At 31.7% G+C, this 19,945-nt stretch overlaps 1 protein-coding gene across 6 annotated transcripts in view; it reads right to left on the reverse strand.

The window, feature by feature from the left end:
- Positions 1-6,617, reverse strand: part of LOC107858661 (exocyst complex component SEC10b) — a 58,213-nt gene extending 51,596 nt beyond the window's left edge. For all 6 annotated transcript variants that reach the window (XR_007052020.1, XR_007052019.1, XR_007052021.1 and 3 more), the window contains exons 1-8: positions 6,464-6,617; positions 4,731-4,826; positions 4,368-4,625; positions 4,208-4,282; positions 3,726-3,827; positions 3,327-3,377; positions 3,099-3,204; positions 1,621-1,740 (exon numbers count right to left, since the gene is read on the reverse strand). Coding sequence is in view for 3 of the 6 variants with exons in the window: in XM_047406391.1 (XP_047262347.1) it covers positions 1,621-1,740; positions 3,099-3,204; positions 3,327-3,377; positions 3,726-3,827; positions 4,208-4,282; positions 4,368-4,625; positions 4,731-4,826 (808 nt within the window). In the remaining 3 variants the exon portion in view is untranslated. The remainder of the gene's footprint in view (positions 1-1,620; positions 1,741-3,098; positions 3,205-3,326; positions 3,378-3,725; positions 3,828-4,207; positions 4,283-4,367; positions 4,626-4,730; positions 4,827-6,463) is intronic.
- Positions 6,618-19,945: the final 13,328 nt, after the last annotated feature.

The following is a 19,945-nucleotide window of genomic DNA, read 5'->3' on the forward strand; positions in this document are numbered from 1 at the left end:
TGTTCATCAAGATTAGACAAGTGGAAAGATACACTTGCATTTGGTGTCCTATGTGATCAGAACGCACCACCAAGACTTAAAGATACGTTTTATGGAATGATTGTTAGAACAACTATGTTGTGTGGAGCACTTGCATTTGGTGTCCTGTGTGATAAGAACGCGACTTGAAGATACGTTTTATGGAATGATAGTTCGAACAACTATGTTGTATGGAGCAGAGTGTTGAACTCACCACGTCCAGAAAATGGAAGTAGAGAAAATGAGGATGCTTAGACGGATGTGTGGGCACACTAAGAGAGACAAGATTAGGAACGAGGATATGCAGGGCAAGGTAGGCGTAGCCTTTGTGATGGACAAGATGCAGGAAAAGAGACTGGGATGGTTTGGGCATGTGAAGAGAAGGAGCACATATGCCCCCGTGCGGAGGTGCGAGAGGTTGACGGTGCTAGTGCTAATGAGAGGTATGGGTACACTGAAGAAGAATTAGGGAGAGGTGATAAGACAGAACAGGAGACATGCGTAGCTCACCAAGGACATGCCCCTAGATAGGAGAGCATGGAAGCCGGGGATTGGGATAGAAGGTTAGCAGGTAGTCGAGCGATTTCTCTCTTTTTTGCGAGAGAGCATGGTTTAGTCGAACATGGAATTATTAGTATCATTCTACATTATCCTACACTTAAATTCTATCACTACTGTTGTTTCTTTTACTTCGGTTATCTTTACCATTTTCATTATCAATACCTTACCGACCAGATGTTTCTCAAAACAAATTAAAACAAGAAAATCTAAAAAAAAAAAAAAAAAAAAGGACACCACGAACAAAGGAAATAAGCTGGATAAAGCTCAAAGAATTTCTTAAACTGAATACAGGTAGCTCTAGTGCTTGACAAGCTACTCAAATTGAGCCCACATGGGCTTAGTTCATTGGTAAGGGTTGAGGGACTTGCGTAGGGTCACAAGTTTGAACCCTGCACCAAGGCGAACTAAATCCAGTATTTAAGTGAAGGGTAGAGCGGAGGGCCCATCATCCCTGAGTTTGTGGGGCTGCAGTTGGCTTAAGGGGTTGGCTGCTGAACACATGTAGCTCTAGTGCTTGACAAGCTACTCAAATTGAGCCACAGGTGCTTAGTTCAATTGGCATGGGTTGAGGGACTTGCTTAGGGTCACAAGATCGAGCCCTGCACCAAGGGCGAACTAAGTCAAGTATTTTAGTGAAGGGTAGAACGGAGGGCCCATCATCCCTGGGTTTCCCAGGCTGCAGTTGGCTTAAGGGGTTGGCTCCGGCCAGATTTCTCAGTCACTGAAAACAAAAAAACACTCCAGACAGTACAAAGTATAGAACCACAGTCATCAAGTGCTTATCTCAAGAATTGAAAAAGTTGTCGATAAGGTTTTGAAGCTTCATATCAGATGTTTCCAGTGATAGATTTACTTCCTTTTCTCCACTTAATCATGGTATGGAGTTCAATCAAATACCCAGTTCCTCTACAAAAACGCTTCCTGCACTTACTAAGTAGAACAGCAATTGGAGGATTTGAGGTCTTTAAAATCTATCTTACAGTTCTTACAAGATACAACAAGTAGAAGTAGTAGAGAGAGAAATAAGTTCTCATTGCATACCATTGCAGTATTCTTGGAGGTTGGCAACAGCAACTTCCAGTCCTCTACTCGCAGTTGCATTACCGACAGCTGATGAGACAGCCATGGTTTGTCCTCCAATATCATCCTCAGCAAATGATCCTAGTATGTATGTGGAAAGATATGTAACTCTTCATAAAAAATCAACGAAAATGAAGAAAAGAAGTCCTAACATGAAGATCCCTGGAAAGAAGAAAAATCATTGGGAATGTAACTGCAACTAGAAAAGACTACTGTTACACTCTGTCTACGAAGAAAGAAATCAGTGTCAAGCCCATTTCTTTGATCTAAAGAGGAACTACACGAAAAGGAAGGAGAAGACATCCTCAAACAGAAAAGAACATTGTCTAAGTACATGCATCGGTATAATTAAGATATTAAGAACCTAGGTCTGAAGAAAGGAATTCTAGGTGTTTTGAGAGCATAGAGAAATGAGAATAGTGCACAAAAGGTCAAGCTGGACTGTAGTCTATTGTTATGTTTTTGGTATGTTTTTGGTGTAGCCAACTATACTTTTAAGACACTGTTTCTGTAATTGATGTTTTACACTCAATATAGACATAGATAAGTGTATTGGAGCATTTTTGTATATAAGGTTTCAGTACAACCCAGGTACGGTTGAGATGTAATACAAAGTTACCATTATCAAAAAAGAAAAATCTAGGTCTAAAGTAATACAAGCAATAAGAAGAATGAACAGTGCTTGAGACAATTGGTCACTGGCCTGGACCTGCAAAATCCAACTGTCACACCATACCACTCTCAGATGCCCCTCCCAACCCTCAAAAAAGAACTTAAAAAGGAAAACGAGCAGCAGGACATTCGCAGCAGCTAAGCTACTATGTCATTTATCATACATATGATATATCCCTCGGTAATGGAAAACATCTACTGAATGCAAGCCATTACACATTTTATGGCACTGGGCAAAAATGATTTGATGTTCACAAAGCCTCCTCCATGATTACGAGATGAAAATACAGAGATACAGATTTTTTTTTTGAGAAACAGAGATACATATTTTATGTCATGAAAACCTCATGAGAAGACTAAGTGTTGACTTTTCTTAGTCTAGATAGGAAAATAGCTAAATCAAGGTCTACACAGAAAGAGAGGACCATGCTTCAGGCTGCTCTATGCAATGCTGAATTTTGTCTTTTCAGAAAAGGGGACTGAACAGGAAAAGAAAGAGGACGAAGACAAGATAGAAAGAAAATTAGATTCAGAACACAGCAATAAAACTCCAAAGTTGAAGCTTACCATATAAAATGTAAACTAAAATTAGAAATGAAGCCAAATGACATGTTGGCATCTTTCTTAAAACTAAGAAACAGAAATTTCCTTAACTTTATGCATTGGCTATTAAGTAATAAGCGCAAGGAGTCAACACACTGACAGCTCAAAAAAATTTAGGTAGAGCTATGATGTTTGCAGCATGAGAATTAGCATATGGATCTCACTTAATTTTTGAGCAATCGAAGCAGCTTCAGCGACACGACTATCATCAGAAAATAAAGGAGAAAGTTCCATCAGGTCTCCTGGACTGCCATTGAACTCCATCAAGTACTATCAAATGAAAGCAACTAATACTGTCAGTTCTAAAATGAGAATAGAACCTGTTTTACAGCATGCACGAAGCTAGTCAAAAGTTGTTTTGATAACTGAGAAGTTAGTCGGTAAAAATTTACCTTTATGAGCTCTATCGTTTGACTAGCAACTTCTCTCTGAGCATCTGCACTCTGAACACAAAAAGAGATTCAATATATTCTGACTAACAGCATTCTGTGATGACATGGTCTCAAACAGCTTGGAAAACAGATCAACATAACGGAAATTATAGAGTTAAGCAAAAGATTCTCTTTCTTTCTGCTCATAAAAGTAGACATTTCATTATTAGTAGAAGAAACGCAAAGTAAAAGTGGAAGCTTCTGGAAGAAAAAACAAGTTGCAATTGACCATAAATAAACACTAGTCATTTAACCAATTGTATAAAACATAAAAGCATCATATGAAATTAACCTTAATCAAGCACCAAAACAAGTTCTTACAAGACTTTCAAAAACAAAGAAGGCATTAAGCAGATATACCTGTAGATGATCTCCTATTTTGGCAGCCGTTTGGCCAACACTAGATATACGCAAATCCAACCGTGCAAAGCTATCAAACAAGCCGTCTACACCTTTTTCCAGCTGCAAATTGCAATGTTTAGCAAACTTAAACTTGAGGTCTTTATTAGGTAAAAAGAAGCTCCACTCAGCATGAAGGATATTGAACACCTTTGGAGGTACACAGCGAAGAAAGAGATACAAATAGAAACAAGTGGATGAACTCTCATTTTCATAGAACAAATTTCAGAAGTATATTAAAAACATGCCCATATATATGGTGACTTGAAATGCTACTCGAAATCATTTTGTCATTTACTTATTCTATCACAACACTTATGAAGGGCAGAGTGCAAAACAATGAGGTGCTTTCATCCAAAGATATTATCCAGAAGAAGTGTTTCCCATAAATGAACTATAACTTCATCTCATAATGACCACAACACTGAATTCAATAAACTAACCTCAGAAAGTGTCTTCCGGTGCTCTGAATCTTGGACCGCGACTTCCTTTTTAAGATCGCCAAGGTTCCCATCAATCTTTGATCAAATATGAGGGGATTAGAATAAGAGTCTTCAGCAACAGTATTATCTCACTGAATCCACATAAACTCTTTTACTATACCTGTTTTCTGAGATCAACCAGCTGTTTACAAGAATTCTTAAATAAGGATAATAAAGCATCAACTTCAGGGAATAGGGGACTTGACAGTCCTTGTGCTGACTTTCCCGCATCTGGCGGTGCTCGCAAATTCCCATTTGGTAGAGCATCACTTCCAACACCATTTACATGCCCTTCCGCTGAATCTGATTCTTCTTCTTGATAAGAAGGTAATATCTCATTCACCAAGTTACCAAACAATCCATCAAAGGAGAAAGCCCCCTGCATTTAGTAAGTAGAGCACATTGCTGCCTGTTAACTACCAAATTTCTAAAGCTTAAATTGGCATAATCTTCTAGTCACATTAAATGGTATCCAAGGCATCACCTTAAAATCATCTATGTCAAGAACAAGCGGATCAGAGTCGGCAGATGCGGATCTTAAAAACCTGTCAGCCTTCATTCCATCTTTAGTCTTTCTCATCTAGTCAAAGTCAAAAGAAAATGGAACCAGAAATTATCTCTGTCGTCTTTACTAAATAACCAAATATAATCATTTGACAAGCAGGAAAACTAAGTTAAAAAGTAGCATAAGGTTGGTGTACAACAGAAGAACTGTGATCAGTCCTCATTTGTCCATCAACAACAGCTATATGACAGACAACTAAGGAAGAAAAAGGTAGCAACAAAAAAGTGAATTTTAATACTATAAATTATGCAAGGGAAAAACTAATGCCGAAGATTTTCAGCAATTTCATACAAAATCAATATTCAGATGAGATAAAAGTGTGCATATTTTCCATTTCCATTAACTACTGGGTTTGCTCTAGACTAACCTTATACTGTGCAGGGACACGTCTATATCAATTAAATTCTAATTTTTAATAATGGGTTAAAACTCCAATATATGAGAGCTATACCAAAAAATTAAAGAATATAGAAAGATATGATTCTCTACGAAAGACATCCAATCTTCTATAGAAATGGGAACTTCACAGGTGCAAGTAGAAGGCATTAAAAACATGAAGCTATTCCTCAAATGTACAAAATCAAGCTCTTTCCCTACAAAAACTCTCTTACTTTCTCTCCCTCCATATGGTCCATATAAGTGCTAATGAAACAATATCCCATGTCTGGCATCTTCTTTTCCGTCTTCCAAAGGCCTAACTGAATAGTGCATCCTTCGTAGTACCTGGCATGGTCCATTGTATCATGCACTATCTTTCCTCATACTCGTGATGCTGCCTGATAGACAATTCAGTAAGAGATGATCCACACTCTCTTCCAAGTGTTCACCCACGAGCAAAAACCAACATATGTAATCAGAATCCTCCTCTTTCTAGAGTTTTCAACAATCAGAATCACACCTCTAACCGCCAACCAAGCATAGGGATTCAAACTGTTAGATGAAGGAAACTCAACTTCTCTCTAACTAGAAATGTACAACAATAACTCTTTACTGAGCAGGGACATATATTTGTTCCTACATCACTTTCATCTAAATTCTGACTTCTCATTTAAAACAGCCAACACCTTATAGCATTCTATTCTACCTTATATCACTCATCTTGATATTACTTATATCAGCGATACATGTCTTCCACAAAGCATCTAACCATCTATAGGCCTATTCCTAAATAGATTCGTAAAAGTTCCAAGATGATTCATAAAAGAAAGACTTGAAACAGCCCTTATCGCTAATAGCATAGTATGTCCGCAACTGCCAGAAGAAGTCATAAGTCATACTTCTGGGTCAACCAAACCCATATGCTAGTGGGATAAGCAAAATCACAATTTTAAATATCAGCGGCACTTGCTGTTATCATAAAAACTCCGCCTGTGTGACCTCACTCATACTGCCGGTCATGAGCCCGGATAAAGAGTTACAAAAATTCTAAGTAAAGGATTTCAAGTTAAGTTATCATTATTTCTTTCATTATAGCAAAAGTTTTGGTCTATGGATCATTCAATTTTATTTAGGGTATCTATTGTACAGGAATCTCCCATGGAAGATTCAAAGCATCATTTTTCAAATTAAAAACCAAAACAATCTTAAAAACAAGACAAATAATCTGGAAAAAAAACGGAATAAGAAAAAAGGAGAAATGGGGGGAAGCTCACCTGATAGCTGTAGAGGCAGCAGATCTAAGCTGCAAATCGTAGCAAAATATTAAACACCCAGAGTAAGATGATAAATTGAGGAGAGCAAAGAGACGGAGTGAGCAAGAGCGAAGGAGAAAATTTGGCCAACAGGCTGTTGAGTTTCTAATTAACAAAAATGGCCTATTTTCATTTTCTTATTTTAAAATGAAATTAAAAAAAAAAAACTTTAAAAAAATAAAATATAATGACATATTAAAAATTATGAAAGCTGTTTACAAAGTATATTATTACTTTACTTTACTTTTCTCTTTCTCTTTTTCTCTCTCTTTCTCTTAGTGTAATGTTAATGCATGTATTAGTTTAATGTGTATTTGTAGTACCTTGTTTGATATATTTTTTTTATCTTCTGTATAACTAATGCAAGTATTACACTCTATTGTGTATTGAGGTATGTAGCATTAATTTTGATCGTAAATTAAATTTTTAAAATAAAATTATTTATTTAAATAATAAATTATAATTATTGATAATTTAAAATATTTTAAGAATGTATGCAAAAATTACTTTAAAAAATAAATTTATTTAAATTTCAAAATTCAAAAGATGTCACATTAATTGATATGATTATTATTATTATATTAATTTAGAATAGATGTTGGGTTCGTGCTTTGCACTGGCTTCTTCTCACTTGTACTACTATATGGAAGAGCGAGTAGCAGCTCTTGGAGACAGGCAACTAACGGTCGACATGTTTGCTTTCAGATGCTTGCTTGATTCGTGATTTTACTATATCACCCTTAAATAATTATTATATGACATTTACGTACTAGAAAATTAATAAAATTTAATTTTTAAAAATAAAATAGATATTTATGACATGTCCACTTCAGCTGCTTCAACAGTAATTTTTCTATATCGACCCTAAATAATTATTATTGGTCATCTAAGTATTAGAAAATTAATAATATTTATTTAAAAAAAAATAAACATAAAATGATAAATTAACTCCTGGTGTTTTAAATTGATTTAACATCTTATATAAGGCTCACTTAAAAAAAATTCACAAGTATTTTTTATAACAACTTTGCTATATCACTTCTTATTAGTTATTATGAGTCATTCAATTTGCTACTTCAATCGTGCTACTATATATAAGTGTGAGTAGCAGTTACTGGAATTAGACAACTGGCGGTTCTCATGCTTGCTTTCGGTTGTCTGCTTGCTTCTTGATTTTACTAGGTTACCCCTAATTAATTATTATATGACATTTACGTATTAGAAAATTAATAAAAAAATTTTTTTTTAAAAAAGTAAAATATATATTTATGACATATCTGCTTCCACTGCTTCAACGGTAATTTTACTATATCACCCCAAAGTAATTATTATAAGTCATCTAAGTATTAAAAAATTAATAATATTTAATAAAAAAATTAAAATAAACATAAAATGATAATTAACTCTTGATGTTTTAAATTAATTTGATATCTTATATGAGGCCCCCTCAAAAAAATTTCAGAAGTATTTTTTATAATATTTTTGCTATATCATTTTTAATTAATTATTATGAGTCATTCAAGACATGTTGGTTTCGTTACTTCAATCGTGATATTTGATTGACTCTCAAAATTATATTAATATCACTTAAATTAAAATAGAAAAAAATATTATAAATCACAATAATTAAAAAATTATATTACTTTTAAAATATAAATTGACTATCAATATTACAAAAGTTTGAACAAGAAGAGCATTATAAATACAATAACAAACAACATAAAATAATAAATTATGATGTCAAAAAAATATTATAAATTACAATAGTTAACAGCTTAAAAATAACATATATTGGGCTTGTGCTGGCACTGGCCTTCAGTACCTAGTTTAAAATATAAAATTCTAACTTACTTTTTCAATTTCAAATTATTATTTTTTCTAACTTTTATCTTCTTCATTTTTACTAAAAACTTAATATTTCTTCAACTTTCTTCTTTTTGAAGCTAGTATTTTATTCCTAAGTAATCTATCTCCTCCCAAATTTAAAATTTTTCTACTCTCATTTAATTTTAGTCCATTTCTTTTCAAAAAGAAAAAAAAACTATGTATATATATGTAATCGGTCGGATCAATAATTGATCTATCCATATATCGATCGGATCGATTCAATCATTTCATATATCGTTTGGATCGATAATTGATATGTCCATATATCAATCGGATCCATAATCAATCTGTCGGATCAATAATTGACATATCCTTATATTGGTCGGATCGATAATAGATCTGTCCATCGCAAATCAAATTTTGAACTAATTTGTAAAATGTGTATAAGATTTTGGTAGAGGGTTTTGTTTAAATTCTGTAAGTTAGTGATTTGTGGACTAATTTGTAACTTTTAATACTTGTAATAAATTTTAAATCAAAAATAAATTTAAATTTTAAAAAATGGTTCATTTCCATAAAAAGAATACTTGTAGTCTATTTAATTAAAAAATAAACTTGAAGAAGCCATTTAACAAAGAATCTCAGAGCAAAGGTGGGGGGTTTTGGGTGGGTGGGTGGGTGGGTCCATGTGTTATAACCAAAGTAAAATTCCACAAATACCCTTGACGACCCTATGCTCATCTATTCACTCTTATATGTTATACTAGATGATGTATCTCGTGCTATGCATGGGTCCGATATTTTTTTGTTTAATAATATTTTATTATTTATCGTCAATTAAGCATCTTATAAACTTTTTAAAATGAAAAAATATAAATATGTGTTTTGTGTTATGGCAGAAAAAAGACAGATTTTCTGATATTATTTTTCTTTCTCATTATGTTTATTTATTTTTGATTTTTTTTAGCTCTTAGCAATATCTCAGAATTCTCAATCACTTTGTAATAATACTTATCAAATTTGACACTACATGATAATTTACAATGTATTAATTTTTAAACCCAATTTATAGTATTATTATATAGGTTTTAAACTTTTTATTTTATTTTTAAAATGGTTGTACACCACTAAATTTAAAAATTGATCAAATTATCCTAAAAATATTATTTATAACATAATTTCTTATTAAATTTTAAATATATAGCTATATTTCTTAGTATTTTCAATTGTTTTAACATTTTTAGTTTCTTTGTAATAAAAATTATTTTATTTCACAGTTTTCTCTTGTTTTGTTTTTTTGTTTATTGAAAGAATTTTTAATTATATACTCATGTATTTTGAATTCATGTAAAATTGAATTTTTAATGAATCAAAAAAAGTATCAAACTAAGTTTGATCATAGATGTAATATACTCCTACATTATGATACTTCTCATGCTACGTATATGAAATGACTATATATTTCTCAACATTTTTTTTCAAATTATTGTCAAATAGTGTATTAAAGAGGGAGGTTTTTTCATATACAATTAGAGAGTATTTTAATATTTTATTACCAAAAAAACAAGATGGAACAAAATTTTATAATATTTTTAATTGAATAATTGCCAACTAAATGCAACAGTTGAAATTCAAAACTTGTTAAAATAATATTAATTTGAAATGGTATAATAAACATTAAATTGTAGATTATTTTGATAATTTTCTTTTGGGTTATATAGCTAAAGTGAGAAGTAGTGCATTTTAAAGAAGAAAGAAGAGATTGAACGAGAAATATGGCCCACAAAAAGAGATGAGTTTTGAATGAGGAATTTGTATTGTGAAATGACTATAATACCCTTGGTCGTCCCATAACTCACTCTTATATATATACTTAGAAATGTTGTTTGAACTTTTTACCCTTCATTAAAATTCTTTGCTTTAGATATTATCGTCTTTTCACTATTTTTTTTTAATATTTAAGAGTTAAAAATTAATTAAATATATTTATGGTAAAACTTTTCCTTATTAAAAGTAATCAGAATTTCATTATTTTTTCCTAATTTAAGAGCTGATAATTAATTAAATATATTTAAAGAAAAATCTTTTCTTATTAGAAGTCTTCAAAATTAATGAAAACTAATACTTTTTTCATTGGTTAAGAATTCTAAATCAATTGAATTTAATTTTAAGAAGATTTGAAAAATCTAGAAATAAATGTAAAACCGTTAGAATAAGAAAAATTTAAGAAGTATCAGATTTTAAAAGTTTTAAATACGTAATAAGAATGCAATCAACGATTTTGTAAAGACTTGACTTTAAAAATAAGAAAAATTTTTAAATATAAACCAAAAATAATCGTAACACAAATATGATTCAAATTGACGCGTTTCTCTTAGCCTGTGACAATAAGGAGAAAATGTACTATATGGCAAACGCAAAAGTGATGATTCATCAATCACTTGAAACTTCTGGTGGTAAAACATATGTGTGTATAATATTAAAGTCTGAAAAGATTTTTGAAAATTCTTGAACTCTTATACTTTATTAAAAATCTCCGCAATAGATAAAATTATTTAATTTTAAATAATCAAATATTACACGTGTGAAGCACGTGCTGTTAGACTAGTGTCCATATATATATATATATATATATATATATATATATAATCAAACTTAGTTTGATACTATTTCTGATTCACTAAAAATTTAATGTTATATAAATTCAAAATACATGAATATAGCTAAAGTGAGAAGTGAGAAGTAGTGCATTTTAAAGAAGAAAGAAAAGATTGAATGAAAAATAGGGCCCACAAAAAGAGATGGTTTTGGAAGGCTATATATATACATATATATATATATACACACATATATATATACGTATATATATATACATATATATATAATAGTTTCATGTGGCCCGTGCTAAGCCTAGGCTCAACCTCAAGATATAAAAATAGTACGTAATTATTACATAGTATAATTTATTCCATAATTTTCAACAACATAATTAATTTAATGTTATCTAGATTAATCATATCTTATTGATAAGTTAAAGTTTTGCATTTGACCTATGTTTATAAGTTTGGTTTCAAAACTTCTCCCTTCATTTCAAAATAGGTGGCTTTCTAAAAATATTTATTTCAATTTAGTTAACTCATTTATGAAATCAATAGAATTTATGATGTTCTTTCAATAGTACCCATATCATTAAATGATTACTACATAAAGTGTATAAACTTAAATTTATATTTTTAAAATATAACCAATAATACTAATTTGGTAAAATAAGTTTCTCATAAATTTTTTCTAAAGAGGAGTGTCAACTCAACAAGGGACAATTATTTTGAAACAAATGGAGTAACATAAAAAGCTAAATTAGTAATTACTTTTTTATTTCTTCACTTTTGTGATATTAAATTATTGAAAGAGTAGTTCAAGATTTTGCAAATTCCTAAAGTTTAAATCATTGTATAAGAGTTGTTGCAAGTTTAAGAGGAATTTTATTTTATATTTTCAAATCGATACATAATATAAAAGTTGTTTTCATCAAATGTTTTTGATAATGTCACATCCAATAATTAAAATTGAACTTAATCATATGTTAGATTAATTTCTTAAATTGTTGTGCTCCTATGTGAATCAATATGTGTTTTGAAATTATTTTTTATCTACAAAGTTCAAAAATAATAAATACATGCAAAACATATATATTTATCACGTAACCGGGGGTAGGATAGGTGGTGGAGGGAGTTAGAGATTGAATTTTAGTCTTGAAAAACATCTTAAAAGTTTTCTTATTCAACTAAATAAGGGATAGCATAAAAGCTTAACAAAATAAAATTTTAATGTTAAATAATAACACATGTCACTTATAAAAAAATAGTAACGTTACAAAATTGACAAAAATTATCTTGTGAGTACTACAAAAACTCCTCATTCTCCCTTATATATATTACTAAATAATTTAATGTAAGTGATTATAAACTTTAGATTTATTTTGTATATGCGAAAAAGTTTAATTTTAAAATATTGACTAATATTCTACTGGTTCCAACTAAAATTTTAGCATAACTAAAATATTGGATGTGAAGTTACCTAACTCACAAATATTTTCAAGTATTATTGATATTTATTATGAAAACATTCATTTCTTACTGTTCTAAAGCACTAAGTAGGTAAAGTTTAATTTGTTTTTCAATATCGCATAATGACATGATTTATTGCGATTTAAAATATAAGTTTATTGGTTAGATTGAATCAATATTACTCTTATATATAAGTGAAAAGTTGGTTTACTACTATTTTGTCCTATATCAATGGTCCTTGCGTAATTACTCTTACAATGAAGGGGTTTTCCCTAAGTTTGCTATCCACGTATAATACATATATACATAAAAATACATGTGGTCACTATTGTTTTCACGTGTTCACTTACTTAGCGTTTCATTAGTGACCAAATCAAAAAAATCTATTCTCTTGTGTTCTTAAAAAAGAAAAGAAAATACCTGCGAAAAATTTGGAAGAGAAGACCTGCGAAATTGGGGTTTTCATTGATTTTGGCTTCTTCAGCTTCTGGTAAGTTATTTCTTCTCCGTTTCTATTAGTGAATTCTTCTGATCTTCTCTTTTTCCTAACAAAAGATAAAAATAGTTGTGGAAAAATTGGAAGAGAATTGTTGCGTTTGATTTCTATTAGTGAATAGATTTTGATTGATTTTTGCCTCCCTTTACTTCTGCTAAGAAAAAATTAGGGATTTCAATTGATTTTCGTTTCCTTAACTTGTGAGATTTTTGGTTCCTTAACTTCTGTTAAGAAAAAAATTGGAGATTTTGATATTGTTATGGTATTGATTTCTATTGGTGAATTCATCTATAAAGTTATTGTGTATCTCCTCTTAAGGGCATGTCGATATCAAAAACTAACATAGTCTAGAAGAAATGATACTTTTACTCCAACTTTGGGTGTGCAGAAGTAAACACTTAATCCTTCTTACCAATAGTATCTTCGCTTGGAATCTCCACCAGGTAATCAGTTGCTAAGTTGGCCATTTTGTTCTCATCATCGTTAGTCATATTCCTTTCTCCAACTCTATGACCAGAATAAACATCACTGGAGTTGCTTATAACAGTTTTCTTTTTGGTCTTTCAATATTTTGGTCGTCTAAGGACATCCTTTGGCCTTATATAACTTTTCCTTATGCACATAATTTGATCAAAAAATAACACGTCCTTTTGTTATTGAAGAGCTGGTTGTGCACATACGTAGTTCGTTTGGTTCTCTCATCCTTATTTAGGTTCTTTAATGTGTCTGGTGCTATATATTATTTGTAAGTAAGACCTCGAAAATAAGCATGGGTTCAATTTTTTCCTTACTACTTGTAAAATCTTCTGTTTGTAGCATGCAAGACTGAAATGGATTACTAACATTAAGGTATTTGTTAGAGTCTAAAATGACTATCTCTACATTGGTCGACTAATCAACCGATTAATCTTGATGGTGGAGTTTCTACAATTCATTTCACAATTGATCTTAATAAGATGGATCCAAAAGATACACAGTCCATTGGGTACAACTGAATTAGGTTAAGTCTATACCCTCACTAGAAATTGTGAAAAAGACCTCAAGGGATGTAGATGAGGTCTTTTGTATTGTTGGTGTTTCAAAATTGTTCATGGCTTTGCTATATCATTTTCCTTCTCCCCTTTGAAAATCTTGGCATCAACTTCATATATATGACTTTATTTGCTTATGTAATAATATTATTATTCCTTTGATAGTTAAGATAATAGAAGGCGTATCTCAATAGAAAATTGTACCTGTTCTCATTTATTATCTTTTAAACATGAGTGGAAAGCTTTTTAATATTTAGTTCGATCTCCTTCATATGGAGAAAAGACGGTAAAGTCTCAATGAAGGGAAAATGGGAAATCTTTTACATGGTTTGTTGCTCTTTTCTTACATCTTCAGGGATGAGGAAAATCATCCTCGACTGCTTCTTTCCCTTAAGGAAAATTTGAATAACTCAAGTTTTAACACTTGACCAACCTCATATATGAAGTTGCACAGTACAGTAGCAAGCCTTAGGTATTATGAGTTGTAGGCTTATTTGAAGCGGTATGGTTTGTATTACTTACTCCCAAGCAGTATAATGTTTTCTGCATTTGGAGTATAAAGTGTATACGTAGTGGATGCATTAGCATCAGACTTTTAAGTCTCAACATGCAGAGTAAATACATGTTAGGATGAATCAATTGGTTTATGTACACTGCAAGCTATAGAGTGGGATTCTCTTGTGCTTCTGGTTTTTTCCCTTGCATCCCTCAGATCAGAGTTTCTTCATAGCATATAATGCTTACAATCCTGTAGTATTATCCTATTTCAGCGCAAGTACTGTGCATGTCTGATATATGGAAAATCGTGTTTATCTTTCTGTTATTCTTTTTTCTTAACGACATTTTAATGCTTGCAGACTGATTGGGAAGGTGGTTGCTACCCACTTACAATTTAGTTCAGTGAAGATTATCCAGTAAACAATCAAAGTGCAAATTCCCAGCAGGCTTTTTCCATCCAAATGTCTATCCGTCTGGAACAGTTTGCTTGTCGATCCTCAATGAAGATAGTGTATGTGGTCTATGTTGTTTCTTTGTCCTATTTTTCTGCTCTATGACTGTTTTCAATGAATATGATGTCTATGACTACTCTCTCACTTCACTAATATCTTTTCTTTCTTCTACGTTCTTTCTCCACCTATTACAGATCAATACCCACTATTACCATTATTAATAATAGGGTCAGGAGGACGTGAAATGACAATTTTATTAGATGGAGTAAGGGATAAGAACATAATGCAACTCAAGAAAATCAACATTGCTATTTTTCCAGCAAGATATAATGATAAGTATTACACTGATTCCATTGCTTCTGGTGATTTCACTAGACTAGCATATTACAATGATATCTGTGTAGGTTCAATTGCATATCGCCTTAAGAAGAAGGAAGGCGGGCCTCTTCGTGTCTACACAATGACTCTGGGTGTTTTAGCTCCATATCGTGGGTTAGGTACCGGTATAAAGCTGTTGAATCATGTCCTCGATCTTTGTGCCAAGCAAAATATGAGCGATATTTATTTGCATGTGCACATTTGTACTTTTATAACTTTTACTCCTACGGTTTGTATGATGGAATAATATAGTTTTGTCAAAAAGTAGACGGCTGTAGGCTAATAAGCTAGGTTTTAAAGCTCAATAATGAACTGGTAGGATCTGTTGGAATGTGTTATTATTGATGAACTGGAACTTGAATAGTTGCTTAATGAGAGGGTGGGTCCGGTGGGGTATAACTTTTCTTGGTCTGGAATAAGGCATTAGGCCAGAAATGTCTCATAATTGATATATCTCATAAGCATAAATGTGTGGTTGAGTGAGATATTGCTTATGAACGAAGATCGATCATAAGACTATTTATCAGGTTCCAGAATAATGTGCTAAAATGCAGATTGAGTTTATTACTGTTTGAAGAGCACTTGCAATGCAGTGATCTAAAAGACTCTTTATCAGGTAAGAAATTTCTACAGTGGTTGCAAAAAGTAGAAGGAAAAAACCATAAAAGGGGATATAAGGTGAGAGAGGCAATAGGATTATAACAAATAATACGCAAAAAGATTGTCATAATTTACATACGACTATCCCAACTGATTCATAAATAGAAAGAATGGTGTGAAAGGGATTAACCATTTGTATAGAGTGCATGAATCAAACGTTACTCATACATTATATAGTTATACACCGGTTCTAGTGGGTAGAGTAGCTATTGTTGCTTCTATTTAGTTTTAGCAACTAGAATGCATCGTGCTTTATTATATCTGAAATGAAGGATATAAAGTGCTTTTGTTTTGCTAAAATATTTGTTAGATATGCATGCAGATGTCCCCTGCTTACAACTCTTCTGTGCTTAAACAATTAAGTCTGCTTCTGTTAGAAAATAAATATAACCATAAAGTTTTATTTTCCATCATTGCTTGGGAGGTCATTTTCAAAGTGCTTCTCTTCTCTTGTATGATTTTTTCTTCTGGAACAACATATTGACTTGAAGGAAAAATTGGATAAGAAAAAGAATCAGAAGTGGCTTATACATTTTATTCTTTGTTTCTTATTTTAAAACAAGAAGTGCTTGTAGCTTCATTCTCCGTCTTTGTTGAGTTAATTTCCCTGATGAGTTGCTTGGTTTCTTTTGTTCAACTATCAATCAACATTAAAATAATTATTCTAAGAATTTGAAAATGAAGACTCGAATTCTCAACTTACTACTATCACAATACGCATAATGCAGGCTCTTCAAACCAATTTGGATGGGAAATCTAAGTAGTATAAAAATCTAACTCTAACTAACTTGTTCCTTATGAGCAATAGTCACTACATGGTAAGATCTGTTCATAGGTTTATTGCATAGACTGTATATAGCTCGGGGATAGCCTCAATAGTATGAATATGTTTACTTGGAAATTGGTGCTTATAATTTGTTCCTTCTAGGTCCTAAGCCAAGGATTTATTAGGTGATGATTGGGTTCAAAGACACCGGAGAGTTGTACAGTAACATGCTAATCAATATAAAATAATTACTTGGGGAAAGGTATTGATTTTCTTGCCTTTCCCTCACTATTACTTCTTACCTCAAAAAGAAGAAACAATGAAGAAAATAGAGATACTGAGAAGAAGCAACATTTTAAATCTGAGCTTACTCTCTGATCAGCAAAATTTGTAGTGTTATCTTCATGATTTTACTAGTATTTGCAGCTCCATTTGTTATGATAAAACTGATCATTTCACTCCATGACTTAGAGTTACATTATGTTTTATGTAATTTTATCTATGGTTAGAACTTCACTTGTGTGAGCTTTCTTGCATTGCTGGTCCCAGACACGTAAAGAAGGGCTGTGGTAGCTCGTAGGCGGAAAGTCCGTGTAAGGCTTGCCAATTCATGACAAATCCTCATAATACAAATAAAGAAGTGAGGATTCATATAAGCAGACCCCAATTTGTTTGGGACTGAGGCATAGTAATTGGTATTAAAGAAGCTTTCTTTTGAATTTCATATTTCCAAAAATATGACTTTCTACTAGGGAATACTCCTAAATATAACAGGTAGCTAATGTTTCTCAAATAGGTGGAAGCATATTGGCAAAACACTAAAATACGAGAACACAAAATCTTTGGCAATTTAATATGTTGTATGAGTTATCTCTGTAGTCTACATCAGTATGTAAACTATGAGATTGTTAAATTTTTGCAGAGAACCTACGCATTGCTGTTCTTTTTATGCATGATTGTCTTCTTCTTTTTGTATGTTGTTCTTTGGTATTTCCGTCCAATTACCATGATTATTTTGACTTTTTTTCTTCTTTCGGGGTTCTAAAAGTGACTAAAATTATCTGAGAAGATATGTTTTGCATAGTTAATAACTCGTTTTTATTTTGAATTAGATTCTGTCATGCCTCTCGATTCAAGGGCTAACATCATATGGGGGCGTAACTCTATGGGTGTAGATGGGCAAAATAGCAGTGAAGTTTCAAGAGCACTTGTAAAAGAAAGGTTCTTTAATTTCTTTAGCAGAGTTAACTTCATGATCAAGTATCTTCATTCCAGTCCACTTAGCATTGATGGTTGGACACGCGGAGTTGCCATACTTCTGTTGAAGTCACATTTTCATCTTCAACTATTTAATGCTTTCATATCATATGTCAAGAATGGTGTAGTTACTAGAGTGACCAACTTGATGATTTCTGGTATTGGAGGTTCCGTTGAGGTGTTGAATATCTTGAGTCAGCCAATTAGTCATTCAAGAAGTACATGCTTCCATTCATGGTTCCTTTGTTGTTAATATTTTTGCTGGTTAGCAGTTCTTATTTAAATCTATTGGTTTTTTATTTTCCTTAGAATTCAGTTCTATGGTAATTGTTATGCAAATATTAAAACCAGGCTGTTAATTTAAATTGTTGAAAATGTTAATCTACTTCCAAATTTCAGTTTTGAGTATTCTTTATAACATGCTTTCATGGTGTTGAATCTTGATTTTTTTTCAAAAATATATGATGTCTGCCTATAGAACAAACAATGTGAGCATGGCCCGTACACAGGACGGGCTCGGGCCATCTAGTGTGTGTGTGTGTGTGTGTGTATATATATATATATATGCTTACAAATTACCCGAAAAAAGTGAGTTAATAAATAGAATTCAAAATAAAAAGGTTTATAGTAAATTTGACTGCAAGTCAGGATACTGGCAAGTCAAAATGCATCCAGACAGCATAGAATGGACTGCCTTCACATGTCCAAGTGGACATTTCGAATGGTTAGTTATGCCGTTTGGATTAAAAATAGCTCCGCCAATTTTTCAACGAAAAATGGATAACATATTCGGAGAATATAAACATTTTATCCTAGTATATGTAGATGATATTTTAGTATTTAGTCAAACCATGCAGGAACATTTAGGATACTTACAAGTAATTTTCAGACTATTTATTAAACATGGTATAATAATAAGTAAAAAGAAAATGGAGTTATGCAAAACTTATATTAATTTTCTAGGAATTACTCTAGGAAATGGAAAAGTAAAACTACAACCACACATAGCAAAAAAGGTACTAGACATGCCAGATAAATTAGAAACAACAAAATATTTACAAAAATTCTTAGGATTAGTCAATTATGCACGAAATTTTATTCAAGATTTAGGAAAAATAGCAGGACCATTATATGCAAAAACCGGTAGCAAAGGCCAAAAATATTTTAATATAGAAGATATTAAATTAGTCCAAAAGATAAAAGAAAGAGTCAGTAATATCCCGGACTTAAAAATTCCATTAGAATCAGACTACCTAATAGTTCAAACAGATGGAAGTGATTTAGGATGGGGAGCTATTTTAAAAGCAAGACCTAATAAATATAGTAATAAAAATGAAGAACAAATTTGTGGTTATCAAAGTGGCGCGTACAAAGAAAAAGGCAATATGAGCGCCATAGATTTAGAAGTATTAGCAATCATAGATTTAGAAGAACAAATAGTAGATTGAGATATCAAACTAAGCTAAGTAAAAAATACCTTAACCTAAACCACTTAGGATAGCAAGATAGCTTCGTTAAAACATCTCGATTACCTAGATCTTATTTGTATAAGTTATATCCAAGTCTACTTCTTGTATATTTTCTATTAACCTAGATTTTTCGCTAATTAAAGCTTTTTTATAATAGTTAGATGTTATGGTAATTATTTCGTCTGTTTCCTTAAAGTTTAAAATATCTGTTTCTAGATTTCTTATTTCTTTCTTTAACAGTTCTAATCTTTCTACGAATTGTTTTCGAATCTTTACAAGTTGATGTTTGTATATAAATTCTCTATAATATTGTTGTTGTATTTGCCTTATGACCTCAATATATCTTATTGGCATTTATTATCCTAGCTGATAAGCTTTTCTGTTAATGCGTTCTCTAAGCCACTTTATGGCTGAAGTACTATTTTCTAAGTCTCTCTCACAACCTTGTATCTCCCAATTTACTGCACTTAATAAGTCGTTATAATAGCTTGTACGTATTCCTTTAACTTTTAGTAACCTTTTTTGACCTCTTTCTAAATTAT

This window comes from Capsicum annuum, chromosome 2 (assembly GCF_002878395.1).
Source record: "Capsicum annuum cultivar UCD-10X-F1 chromosome 2, UCD10Xv1.1, whole genome shotgun sequence".
NCBI lineage: Eukaryota > Viridiplantae > Streptophyta > Magnoliopsida > Solanales > Solanaceae > Capsicum > Capsicum annuum.